This window comes from Gymnodraco acuticeps, unplaced genomic scaffold (genome assembly GCF_902827175.1).
Source record: "Gymnodraco acuticeps unplaced genomic scaffold, fGymAcu1.1, whole genome shotgun sequence".
NCBI lineage: Eukaryota > Metazoa > Chordata > Actinopteri > Perciformes > Bathydraconidae > Gymnodraco > Gymnodraco acuticeps.
The window spans coordinates 1,337,423-1,350,465 of NW_022989803.1; the positions used below are offsets into that span (position 1 = coordinate 1,337,423).

Sequence of the window (13,043 nt, forward strand, 5' to 3'; positions counted from 1 at the left end):
GCTAGCTATGCTAACGAATATAAGAAGCTTTTTCTCCAACCAGTGAGGTAAAGGCACATCTTTATATGATCATTATAGTTATAAAAAAATAAGAGAATAAAGTAAACAGGTATAAAATACTATATGACAGTAAAAAAAGTTGTTATTAATAAACAAGAATACAGTTTGAAAGGAGAGTGATTTGTCAAATATCCATAAAGAAAAATAAATCTGCTTCCAGTTCTGTTTCATATGGGTGTTGAGAGATGTATCCATTGATCTCCTAATTTTGCTCTCAAAGTGCACCAGATTGATGCTTTTAACTTCAACATTTAAAAAATAATCTTCCCGGGGGAGCATGCCCCCGGACCGCCCTAGAGGAGGTTAGGCCCCCCTCACTTAAATCATGTCCACATGGATAGGAAACTAAATACATTTGCACACATCTTGTGTCCACATCTTTCTGTTTTGGTGGTCATGCCACAACCGTGCACGTGCATGCATACGCGAGTTATGGTGAGATATCTGGATTAAGAGGTTGCTTTTTCTTTGCACAGCATGAAAGAAAGGCGAAATGAATGGGCTGTGATTTTAGTTTTTTTAAGCAGAGGTCAGTAATTTGTACGGCCCTCGGAGGATGTTGGAAAAATGTAAATGGACCTTGAGAGGAAAAAGGTTCCCCACCCCTGCCCTAGAGTCACTGAGCTTCTAAGTTTTCTTATGTATCAGTAATCCAGTGTGTGTGTGTGTGTGTGTGTGTGTGTGTGTGTTTGTCCATAGATATACAGCAAGCAGAAGCTGCTAATGACTAATTCTGTGTAAGTTCAATTAGTCAAAATGTAGAAAAAATTAATCAAAAAACAGGATCAAGCTGTATCTCATGGCGAAACACACAGAATCCATTGAGCGTTTGCCAAATGACCAACATCAGAGCCCAGTAAACATTTTACAGCAGGTTTTATTTTGAACATACTTTCATATACAAACCAGTGACTGAGAAAATGGCTCATTTGAAGCTGCACTCTACACGTGCAACATCTTGATTGACTTGTCTTTTTTAAAACCCAGGATAGCTTTGTCCTCCAGTAAACTAGAGACATTTCTTTGTCTTCCCTCAGTGTTGGATGGTGAACTCATTATTTCCAAGTAGTCCCACAGTACTGCACTAATTTCTGCTAAACATTGGACTACTGTAAATATCCGGACATGATACATCACATTGTAGTCGAGCATATCCGCACAATTGGGGAAAACTACATACAGTACAAGCCATTCAATTCACACAAGAGCAAACTGGCCAAAATTAGTTAGTTATTCCTAAAATGGACATCTAGAAGTTTGAATTGTAATTATTTAACCAAGATGGTTTACTTTGGACACATACGCTTGCAATCTTACTTCTGAAGTGTACAGTTACTTGAATCTAACAAACAGGCATTATATTTAATGGTCTGTATCACTTTACCAGCTTTGAAATGCACAAAATTGATTCCCCAACCACACTTATCAAAAAGGAGCACTCAAACTCACGCTGCACAGTAAATTTTAAGACTGAATATATATTTTTGTTTATTATAAGCATTTGTAATTTTACATCCAATGTTAAAATCGACAACATTGTGACCATCCTGCTCTGTTTCTCCGCCGTCCCCTCCCTCTCTGTTCCCCAAAACAAGCTTGTTAAAATAACATTTTTCAAGACCTTTTTAAAGCAAAGGCACATTTGTCAATACGTGTTTTTAAAAAGGAAAAAATAAAGGCAGGCCAGCAAGCAGAGTCAGTCTGGGAAGCAGAGAAGAAGAAGAAGTGAGAGGCTGCCACGACAGCTCCAGTGAGCCTTCAGTACCCCATATTTCTGGAACCACACAACACAAAACCTGACTTGGAGTAAAAGAGCCCGGACCTGGTGTGTGAGAGGGTTGAGGGGTCAGGGGGATTTGGGATGAGCGTGAAGTCACGGGGCAGAAGACCGGCTTGAAACCTAATTTCTCCACTCCTCGCTCTAACACTTGTCCTGAGCCTGCTAGTTACAGAGGTGAGTCTGTCTGAGGAGGGGGGGTGCTGTGGCGGGTCACACCCAGGCCTGCCTGGATGGTAGATGGGGGGGGGTCAAGAGAGCAGATTTCCTCCTGACTGCCCTCCCTGCCGACCCTCGTCATGGAGAGTCACGGTCCGTTTTGAGGCTACATAGTCTGCCAGTGGGACAAGAAACCAGTGGGCTGTGAGAGGTGGGACTGGACCCCTGCCTGAAGGTCCTCCCCCCCCCTGTGTCTCTATTGGCCCCTGATCATGGGAGACTGAGTCCGAGAGCGGGGCTGCAGGGGGACACGCAGCTCCGCGTCATACGAACACTTTGGCGAGAGCGTCGGCCCCGGCGCTGGCGATGTAGCATTTAGTTGGATGGAACGCCACGTCGTGGATCGACTCGTCAAACTTCTTTCTGTGAGCCGTGAACTCCTGGATGCAGGTTTTACTATCCAGGTTCCACAGACGGATAGAGCAGTCATGACCTGCGAAACAACATGACCAGTTATATAAGTAACTATGAGCCTGTTGCTCCTTAAACTTGGAAACAAGACTTGCATTTGTAGTCCGTGCAGTTTGGTGTATGGGAAAACCCTATTTACCTTAAAATGACAATTGAGGGGTTATAGAATAGCTTTAATAGTATAATTGATAAGTTCAATAATGCAAAAGTGGAGCTAAAAATGAGTTAGGAACATTCATTTGTTTTCTCTATGGATGAGTGTTAAACTGATTACAAGAGATCAGACTGTAAAAGTATAGACATTTTTATAAAGGCACACTCCGGATCCACTTTACATTATAGTGACTGAATCATCTCTGTTTATTCAGCAGGTGCGTAAAAAATGACATACAAAGTGTAACATGTATATGTTCTGGTACTTACTGCCTGACATGAGGTACAGTCCGTTGGGGTCTACAGCTAAGCTTGTGACAGCGTCCAGGTGAGCCACCATGGAGTGAATCATTTTCCCGCTGTTGTTGTCAAAGAACTTGATGTGTCTGTCCTCCTCCGCGGTGATGGTGATGGGAAGAGTCGGGTGGCTGAGGACCTTATTGATCCGACAGGGAGTGCCTGGTGGAAACAGATAAGCACGTTAGACGTCACACAGCAGGAGAGGGAACTCAGGGGGGGGGGGGCAGTCCATCTGGATGAGATCAGTAGCTGAAACGGTCTGAAAGCATTATCTCCAAAGGCCATCCGATTTATATCTTTTTGCTGGTCAAATGTACATTATTCATATGACGCATACGCAGCATTGGTGTGTTCAAGTCAACGTTTTGAAGAACATGTATATAGTCAATGTTATCTCATGAAACATTAAAAGTCACAAAGATGTTTGGGTATTCTGTACATTTTCTTTCTTAAAGAAAAGTTATAATGGGCAGGTCAATAATGTTGGGAATCGCAATGCATTTCGAGTAAAGTGAGTAAAACTAGAAATACAATAAACATTGTTATATTATGCACAAATAGATCTTACTGTATTATCTTTTTTGGTCAAAACACAGAAACACATTTTAGGTCAGTAGATGTGTCTGCTTATGATTTCCTTTCCTATAGCTGCCACTAGATGTTGCTCAAGAGCCATATTTTCTGACTCTACTTCCTCTTCATTGCTGAATTCAACACACGGTATATAGTTTATAGTATAGGGTGTTTTTTATTATTATTGTAAGATTAGAAACCAATGTAAAATTGTACTGATCGAGGTCTAAATGCTGCAGCCTTTAACTTGGCAAACCTACCCGGCTCCAAGTTGGACTCGAGACTGAGGACCAGCTGGCGGGTCTCCATGTTGAAGAGTCCGATCTCTCCGTTAGTGAAGGATGAGACCAGGTGGGCCGGGTCACTGCATACCAGGTCTACTGAAGAGGGGATCCCCAGCTCTGGGACACAGAAAGACAGATACATTAATGATGACTATTCAACTTAAGCGAACATTAGGAAAAATAAGGTTATAATACACGTTTGAAGTACTTTTGTCTTCGTTGAATACTGCGAGGGCGGGGGAGGTGGTGTTGGCGTCCCACAGTCTCACAGTCCCATCTGCAGAGCAGGAGAGGAGGCGCTGGTGTGCGCTGCTGTACACCAGACCCCACACAGAGTCGGTGTGTCCGCACAGCGCCCCCCGCAGCATGGAGGGGTCTGAGGCAGAGAGACAGTCAGTGACAGTGATCAGATTGATCAATCCTCTGATTTAAACTAAACACACGGCGCTGTTACCGTAGGAGTCGTAGGGGTCGATGTTGGGGTTGGGGGTGTTCCAGCACTGAATAGTCCCGTCCACCCCTCCGCTGAAACACTGCTCCCCTGTGCTGCTCATCACCACACTCAGCACAGCCCCCCTGTGGTTTTAAATGATAATCAATTAGCAAAACGACTCTTCTAATGCTTTGATGGATAAACGTTTATTTTATATATGCGCACTTGCAGTGTTTTTACCTGTGAGCCCTGAAAGTGTAGATTGGTTCCACATCTAAAGATGCACTCCTGCGGACAAACAATGTGTTCATTAATGGAACAGAAAGAACATGAAAAACAACAATGCCAGCTTTAAAAGAATAATGTTTAACTTTGTTGCAGTAAAATGGATTTTTTTGAAAAGACTAGCTTTACGGCGTATCTTTTATTGAGTTGTGTTCTTAAATTACCCTTACATGTTTTCAAAAATGTTCAAACTCTGGGAAATTCTATTCAAGGTAATGGTCCATTTCAATTGGTCCCCTTACATGACGTCCTATCCCCCCTTTATGCATGCGACAGCAATGTGGTTGTCTTCCAGAAAGTGTCATAAATGTACTTCTTTATCGAATTGAAAACTACACTTTTAAAAAGGTACGATCTTGGTACATTTAAATAATAATAATTATAACTATATACGTATTTATATATAAAGCTAGGAGCCTATTCTAGCAGTCTCTGTCTGCCTAACAGTGTTGGATTTAGACTGATTTCTAACATGAAACTGCTTTATCTAGTATCTTTTACTAGTTTAATGCAAAGTGTCTTTGCTTTGGAGACCTCTGTGGAAATTCGGCTCCCGTCGAAAATCCTCTGAACAATTAAAAAAGAAGAAATCCTATGTGTCCTACAATGATGAGACCCCCTATTGGCAGAAAAAAAACATAGTGTGTGTGTATGTGTTGAAGATCAGATTCAAAATGAAAGTTGGTGAATTATTTCAAGACATTTGCTTGTTCAATTTCCTGCTATCATGCTGTTTCATTGAACTAATACCCCTGAAACAACATCAGACTGTGTGTGGGCAGCAGTGCTGTGACTTCATGTAATGAGTCTTGTGTCAGTTCTTTGTCACATGGGGACCGTTTCCTCCAGCTGAATGGTGTCATAGAGCAGATACAAAGACAAGCTTTCCTCCTTATGGGACTGTAAACCAACAACAGAGTTTCCCTCTAATGATGTTCTCTCTGCTGCTGCAGGTTTAAAGACACTGAATCAAAAGCACTGTTGCTGAGTACGCGTGTCTCTAACTGAGCTGATGAGGAAGGAATGGACAGATACTGTAGATTTAAAGCTGTGTGTTGTCTTTCGAATTCGACACCAACAGCAGGAATCACTAAATTCCTGTGTGCTTACTTTTTGGCAGGAGCGGTCTTTTGAAGGTTCCACATCTTGAGTGTGTGATCCTCGGAGGCGGTGACCAGGACGGGCTCCACCGGGTGAAAGGCCAGAGCGCGAATCCCGTCAAAATGGCTCCGCAGAGTGAATTTGGGGTTCCATGTTTTTCTCATGGCATCTTTATTGTTGCCAATCTGAGAGGGAGAGATCAAATCAGAAACCCAACAACAAATGATATGTGTTTTTATTTATAATGAGAACTCCTAAAATAATCCATAGCTGCACATTGTTGTCAATGTGATATAGCTTTTCAGCCTTTGGCCATATTATATAACACAAAGATTGAACATAACATTTTCTTTACAAATTTAGATGAAAGGAAGGCATTTCCCAAAAAGTAATTTCCTGAAGTCTTATGTAGAAGGTGATCTTTCGATTACAAAGATTTCATAAAAACAGACATTATCATGTGACAGCTTTTATAGCTACACTCAAACTACACTCAATATTCCAAATAAGTGTTTTGCTTAATGTTTTTGTGTATTGAATGTGTAAGCCTTAAAATGGACATTGCACTAATACTTGACTCAGTGTTTCTGCCAGACCAGGGCTGAGAGGGCGTCCACCCCGAGAGCAGGGGGGGGGGTTGACTTGAGCCGTCCCTTATAGATACTGTCTTTTTACGTTAGTGAGCCGGATCATTTGGCTCTCTTAAAGCGCCGGCTGTTTCGGCTCCCAAACGTCTCTTCATGTTACCACAGTTTACCACGGAGCCTCAGTTTCGCCGCTGCGAGGCTCCGGCGCTCGCAGTTCATGCGCGTGCTCCACTAAAACCCCCCCCGCTCATCGCGTCTAAATCGTTGTCCTGCGGCAGGCACCTTCGATGTCGGGGAAACGATCTTCAATACTTCGAAAAGAATCCCACCAGACTCCTTTTCCCCTCCAACAGCGGGATGTCCTTGTCCTTTTTCCTTTTCGTTATTTCAAGCGATAAAAACTCTCGATCTTCTCTCGAATTATTAATATTTGTGGACGCCCTCGGCCCGAGTTCAGGGCGTCCCGAGCTGAATAAGGGCGTCAAATGACGGCAAGACGCCCCCCTGGCGGAAACGCTGACTTGACTTCCCTGCCGCTGTCTATAAAAATAGCAGTTTGACACACAGATGGAACGTTTTCAGCATGTGATGTGACTTGGCACATTTCCCACAGGTCACAGGCAAGAGGTGGGACAGCTGTTTTACAGAAAACATGAACATAAATCGTTTTTCCCCAGATAAATTGTCTATTGGCTCTTAACTCCATTTTGCCTACTCACATCGTACGCCAGACTGTCGGCCTCGTTGGCCACGGTGAGTCCAGCCAGCTCCCCCAGGCCCAGCTCGCTCTCCATGGCTTCGTCTGCGCCCATAATGAAGGACTTCCCTGAGGTGGGCGGGAAGGTCAGCGCCTCAACTGGGGAAAGAACAAACGAATAAATACATAAACCATTGCTGATAAGACTGATGGAGGGGATTTAAGCACATCTTACAAAAACGTAACACTTAAATCACAAAACGTTCTTTCTGGAGTACCTTCATCCGGTCGGTTCCCCTCATGCTCGTTGAACCGGACCGCATTGGGTCGGGATTGGGGGCTGGATGGTGGGGGCTGCATGTGGGACAGGTCCTCTGCATCCCTCAGGTTAGCCAGCATGTCCTGCAGCTTGGACCGGTTTGGTCCTGTTTAACGAAGCAGGTCAACAGTGTTAGCAAACAGACACACAGTGATGGAGAGCGGAGAGAGAGCGGGAAAAAAAGTATGAAAACAATACAATATTTCATTACAAAGCTGTGAGTGCAAGCTGAAAAAGAGAATGAATATGGGAGGAAAGGAAGCACTGCAAGGGAAGAAAACAACTACATAAATTATAGTTTGTAAAAGAAGAGAAAATGAAGGAGTCAGCACCAGAGTTCTTATTAGATGAGTGGAAAAGGTAGAAAAAGTGTTGAGATATGTTGAGATATGTTTATCTTCCATAAGTCTTTCTGGGCCTTTAGAATCAAACCTGAGGCAATGAAATACAGTATATTAAATACAGTATACCAAAAGAACAACTGCTCAAAAAACTCACACTGACAACCTCTTCCACATGAAAGTGATAAAAGTACCAACACAGTGTGAAGATCAAAAATAGACTCCTGCCTACACCAGAGGAGGAGAAAGCCAGGTGTAAAAAGGTGGTGTTGAGATTAAATAGAAAAGTGAGATGAACCGAGGTATTGGATCTCATGATTCAATACCTCGGTTCATAAAAAGAAGAAAAAAACCGAAATGCAAAGCTTGGTGTGAAATCTAAGAGCTCTCTAACTGAATGAGGCTGAAGTGAGGCTTCATTCTGAGCGCAGTAGTATTCAGCGGAGTCACTTCACGGAGAAAACGCTTGTAATTGCCATCAAATTACAACAGCAGAAACATTACTGTAGTATCAACATGGCTGACAGATGAAGATGGTGTATTATTAGGATTTGAGGACATACTGATGTAGGAAACAGATGATTGTGGAGATTAGCTCTAGCCCAGATTAGGGCTGAACGATTAATCGATTTTAAATCGAAATCGCGATTTTAAATTAAAAATCGCAAAACCTGCGATTTTATTTTGTTCTTCTTGTGTGTCAGTCATCCACACCAATCAGAAGTGCTGTGCTCCACATGTACCAGCCATTGTTAACCAATCAGAAGTGGCCCATGATAGAAGGTGATTGATCCAATCACCTGCCAAGTATTTTTGAAAGTGCCTCCCTTTTCCAAATGGCTTCCAATGGATCTTTCCTAGATGGTTTGGTGAAACAAACCGTCTGAGTCAGGTTAGTAATGCTCCATCACATGCGTTTACATCTATTACAGGGTGAATCTTAAACTGAAGCTTGACTTTAAAGCAACCCAACGCAAGTTTCATGTAAGTTTAGTTCTTTCACTCGTAGCTCTGGCGTGCTAGAGACGGGAGCACGTTGATACGACCTTCCTAGCCGGAGATATGGCCGCATGTTACAATAAACTTCCATTGGGTCGCTTAAAAACTAAATCGCAAATCGAATCGCAATATCTGTCAGAAAAATCACAATTAGATTATTTCCCCAAATCGTGCAGCCCTAGCCCAGATAAGACAGGGATGGACATGTCAGCATGACTAACTCACATAAATGTCTGACATTTGACAGCGTGAAGAAGATGATGAATAGAAAACAAAACAATGAAACAGGACAGAAAATCATGCATCAGGCATTACATATAGGGGGTTTGGGTAGGGACATAAAGGGTGACAGATTGTGGACAGAAGACAGAGGGGACATTCAGTTTGAAATGATAGACAAAAGGACAGAGCAATGCTGAGTAGAAGGCATAATAAGGAGCAGCTCAAGAAGGAGATGAGAATAAAGCAGCCAAGATGTTTTTGTTTTTGATTCGAGGCTTTTTTGGCTGAGAGTCTACAGAGAGAGGAGGAGGAGGGAGGCAGCGACGCCCGACAGGACTTACTCTTCACCCCCTTTTTCCCCTTGCGCTCCTTTCTGTACTCCTCCTTGAGTTTGGTTATCATGCCCGGGTCCACGTCCCAGGCCTCAGAAATGGGACCTTGCTCGTCCTTCTCTACACAGGGGGAACAAAACCAGACCGAGAGGCTGTTGAGTTACTGCTCTGGTCGAGGCCCGAGTGGAGGGGCCGGGGGGGCGAGTTGCAGAGACCTTTTCTGTAAGCAGGCCACTACCACCTCAGTTATATCAGACTCATAACTATTTAGTGTAATCTTTTTACTTTTTTCTTTAGTGCTTGGAGGGAAGTGGATGTCATGTTTAGAATTCTTTCATTTGAACATGTCATGATATATCTAAGGAATTGTAGGGGAAACATACAATTATCTGTTATTTTTCTGCTTTAATTCCCCTTTTTTGGTCAAATACCAAAAAACTAAATATAGGGCTGATGGCATTTTCAATCCCAGTTGAAAACTAAACCGTTGGCATCACCCTTTAAAATATCATATCAGTTAAGTCCCAGATTCCCTACTCCTCTCCGTCAAGTCTCCATTGTAATCCCCAACTCCCCCATAGGTCATCACACCCAAATTGAGTAATGATGTCCAATCATAAAATCCTCAGTGTGAAATCTTTGTGAAACCAAATTGTTGTACACAACTGAAATGCTCAAACCTACGTTCAACTACAAAGAAACCTCTCTGCATGACATCAACCCCATTTTCTGGCTTTGGGTCTAAGGACCAATGAGACTCAAAGTGAGTCATGTTGATTTGCTGACAGGGGAGTGGAAGAGACATAGTGGTCACGGGCTGGCTATGGGAACACACAGTGGAAGAGATCACACACTATGGGTTAAACAGAGACACATCAAAACATCATGATTTATGACCACAGCGTGATATGTGAATGACAGGAACTCCATGAACAGTCACCAAACTATAAAAAGAAGATAATTAGCAAGGAATGTATAACTAGGAATAGGAACTATAACTAAACCTGTGATGGTGCTTTTCATAGGATCCCAACTCTCCTCTTTCATTGAAAGACTCCTGACTCACCCCAGTCTGTTCCGTCCCCGTTGCCTCTGGACTCCGGCGAGGTGTCCATCTCGTCAGGACTGGACAGGAAGTCAAAGCCCTTCATAGCCTCCTCTGTGTCAGGGTCCTCGCTCGTGTCCATACTGGCCGGCGTTATTGACGACGTGGGCTTCTTTCTCAGGATCTTGGGAAAATAATAATGCTTACCGTTATTAAAAGCATAGCAACAATTCCTGAGTGCACAAGTTGAGGGCAGACCGTTTCCTTACCGTCCTGGACTCCACATTAGGCCTGTCCCTCCCGTCGCTGTCCTCATCATCATCATCATCGCTGAACTCTGCTGCAGCATTCTCAATGAACTTGAAGGCCTCCAGGACAGCGCTGGTGTCAGAGAGCTCAGCTTTCCTGTGGAGGAACAATAATGCATACAATACAATCAGAATAATATGCTACAGTGATAATAAAAAGTAGTTTCATATGAACTGATTCACCCAATCAGTCCTAAGTGCAACACACATGTAGCAAACATTGGTATGTGGAACTTTATGGCCACTGTGCGACTTTGGGCTGTCCTTAGCAAAACTTCAAAATCAATCAAAAAATGTAGACTTCAAAAACTCATGTTCGATTTGAGGCTTCACAACCTCCAGTGACTCAGCATGATGATCAATGCTTGTTTAAAGTTTCACTACATTTAAGACATGAGCCACTCTATGTTGAATATAATGGACTTGTTGTAGTAGCCGAGTCTATAGATAGCTTTAGGGGAGCGTACTTACCCTCTGCCGCCCTTTGTTGATGCGTCTGTCCCGTTGACTAAAGGCTCAGTACTGGTCCGTTCCCCCGTCCTCCCGCCTCCGTCCCCGGCTAGTCCTAGCAGCGCTCGGACCCGCTGGGACTTCACATCTAAGATGGTGTCTGTGTAGCCCACCTCCTGCAGGTACCTGGAACAAGGTTAATGCACTTGGTTACCAATGCTATAGCCCATATTATTGTGAAATGAATACAAGCATATCTATGTAAAGTGTGGAGTAGAAGAAGTTTGGATGAGAAGATGCAAAAACATTGAAGTTAGTCTTTCATAATGCTGCAATAGCCAATAAATTAACAATTTGATAACAATAATGAATACTTGATTTGCCCCGAAGACAACAACATGGTCGGAGATGAGGAATAGTCGAGTACTTGTGACTGTCTAAAGTGTTATGTTCTCTGGCAGTAGTCTAGCTGATGGTATCAGCTTTTTTGAGGCCAGATGAGCTACTCATCAAGTATTACACTGATGTAATATGCAGAAGCTCTAAATTTGAGCGGGCATCTGACTGAAAGGGAACGGTGTCTCAGCACATAATTGATCTGTCCCTTGACACAGAGTCGAGAAGGAATTTGCTGCATCATCAGCCGGCATGTTAGGGCACATGATGTGTGAGGCTGCCCGATGGTGTCTGGTTTATTTACACACACTGACTGTTGGCTGACATGATAACTAAACTTCCCTTAGCCCGCTGGGAATACCAGAGAAAACAAAACAAAACACAGAGCATGTAATGACAGCTGCAGCCCATGTGGGGGAGCTCATACACATTCTTTTTGGGCCATAGCACTTCTGACCCAGTAGTATAATTAATGAAAGCCTAGTCCAACACAAATGAGAATACTTTTGCAGAGAAATGTATCTTGGGGTCTTGATACAGGTCATTTGCAGAGCAGGGATTACATTTTCTGGGTCGAGGACTGTTTCAGAAAGATCAAAGCATGTGCTCTTACTGTCTGAGGAGCTGACGGCCTTGTTTCCAGGACAGCTGATTGTTGAGCGATCCAGAAGACTCATTCTCGTTGGTTTCATCTGCAGATGAGAAGGACACAAATCAGGGCTCCACAAACAGCACGGCCTTTCACATCATTTCCACTCTGTAAACACGACCAAAACATTCCTGCCTCGCGGCATCCTTGCAACTAGCATGGGTGCTATTAACAAGTCAACAGTGGACTAGAATTAAGTGGAAGAGGATCTCGAGTCATTTTTGATGTGTCTCATGTGAATCAATACAAAAATAATGAAACATTTTCGAAACACTTGGGCAGTATAATGAGTATTTACATTGTTGCCCATTCACCTATTTTGTTCTTTATTGGATTTGGACCATAGTCACCATCAGTCAACATGTGCAAAATAAATAGCTATCCTTAATCCATGTATTTACATCCCAGTTGATAAATATTGCCGAGCTTAAGCTGTGTACACAGCACTGGCAGTAAAGACAGAGAAAAGTCTCATTAGCAACGGCTTTCTCTTACAAGATATTGGATATTTATTGATGCATTCTGACACCTTCAAAATGGCTGTTCCAACTACATCCCATGACATACTGCGAAGAGCAATGATGTGTGTGACCAGAACAACAACACAGTGTTTATGACCGACTACGGCCCTGACTAAGCAACGGTGGGATTCAAAGCTCTCTTTGATATTAAACAACATCAGCACTCTTTCTGCAAGTCTGCTGGGAATTTTGCAATGGGCAGAGAGACGTGTTAATAAGATTTAGAGAGAGAGTGTGTGTGTGTGTGTGTGTGTGTGTGTGTGTGTGTGTGTGTGTGTGTGTGTGTGTGTGTGTGTGTGTGTGTGTGTGTGTGTGTGTGTGTGTGTGTGTGTGTGTGTGTGTGTGTGTGTGTGTGTGTGTGTGTGTCGAGGATGTTGACTTGGCGGGGCAGAAACGAGGGTGACTCAAAAAGTGGGTCATGCCCAATTCAAATCAAGTTTGATTTATATAGCACATGTATAAATGATTTTTGGTCGAGCCAAAGTGCTGTACATATAATAAAATTAGCCTACAGTAGAGACACTTTACAGCAAATACAACAACACAGATTGTTCTGAATATCAGTATGAGAAAAACGACAC

General features: G+C 43.0%; 1 protein-coding gene across 2 annotated transcripts in view; it reads right to left on the bottom strand.

The window, feature by feature from the left end:
* Nucleotides 1-917: 917 nt before the first annotated feature.
* LOC117553281 (striatin-like) overlaps nucleotides 918-13,043 on the bottom strand; it is a 29,623-nt gene continuing 17,497 nt past the window's right edge. Inside the window, exons 4-17 of one of the 2 annotated variants that reach the window (XM_034227161.1) lie at nucleotides 11,906-11,984; nucleotides 10,918-11,082; nucleotides 10,408-10,543; nucleotides 10,160-10,322; nucleotides 9,103-9,213; nucleotides 7,159-7,305; nucleotides 6,903-7,039; nucleotides 5,606-5,781; nucleotides 4,451-4,498; nucleotides 4,232-4,353; nucleotides 3,986-4,153; nucleotides 3,754-3,894; nucleotides 2,891-3,079; nucleotides 918-2,489 (exon numbers count right to left, since the gene is read on the bottom strand). In XM_034227161.1, coding sequence (XP_034083052.1) covers nucleotides 2,320-2,489; nucleotides 2,891-3,079; nucleotides 3,754-3,894; nucleotides 3,986-4,153; nucleotides 4,232-4,353; nucleotides 4,451-4,498; nucleotides 5,606-5,781; nucleotides 6,903-7,039; nucleotides 7,159-7,305; nucleotides 9,103-9,213; nucleotides 10,160-10,322; nucleotides 10,408-10,543; nucleotides 10,918-11,082; nucleotides 11,906-11,984 — 1,952 coding nt within the window. In that variant the 3' untranslated portion in view covers nucleotides 918-2,319. The remainder of the gene's footprint in view (nucleotides 2,490-2,890; nucleotides 3,080-3,753; nucleotides 3,895-3,985; nucleotides 4,154-4,231; nucleotides 4,354-4,450; nucleotides 4,499-5,605; nucleotides 5,782-6,902; nucleotides 7,040-7,158; nucleotides 7,306-9,102; nucleotides 9,214-10,159; nucleotides 10,323-10,407; nucleotides 10,544-10,917; nucleotides 11,083-11,905; nucleotides 11,985-13,043) is intronic. The other variant, XM_034227167.1, reaches the window with a different exon arrangement.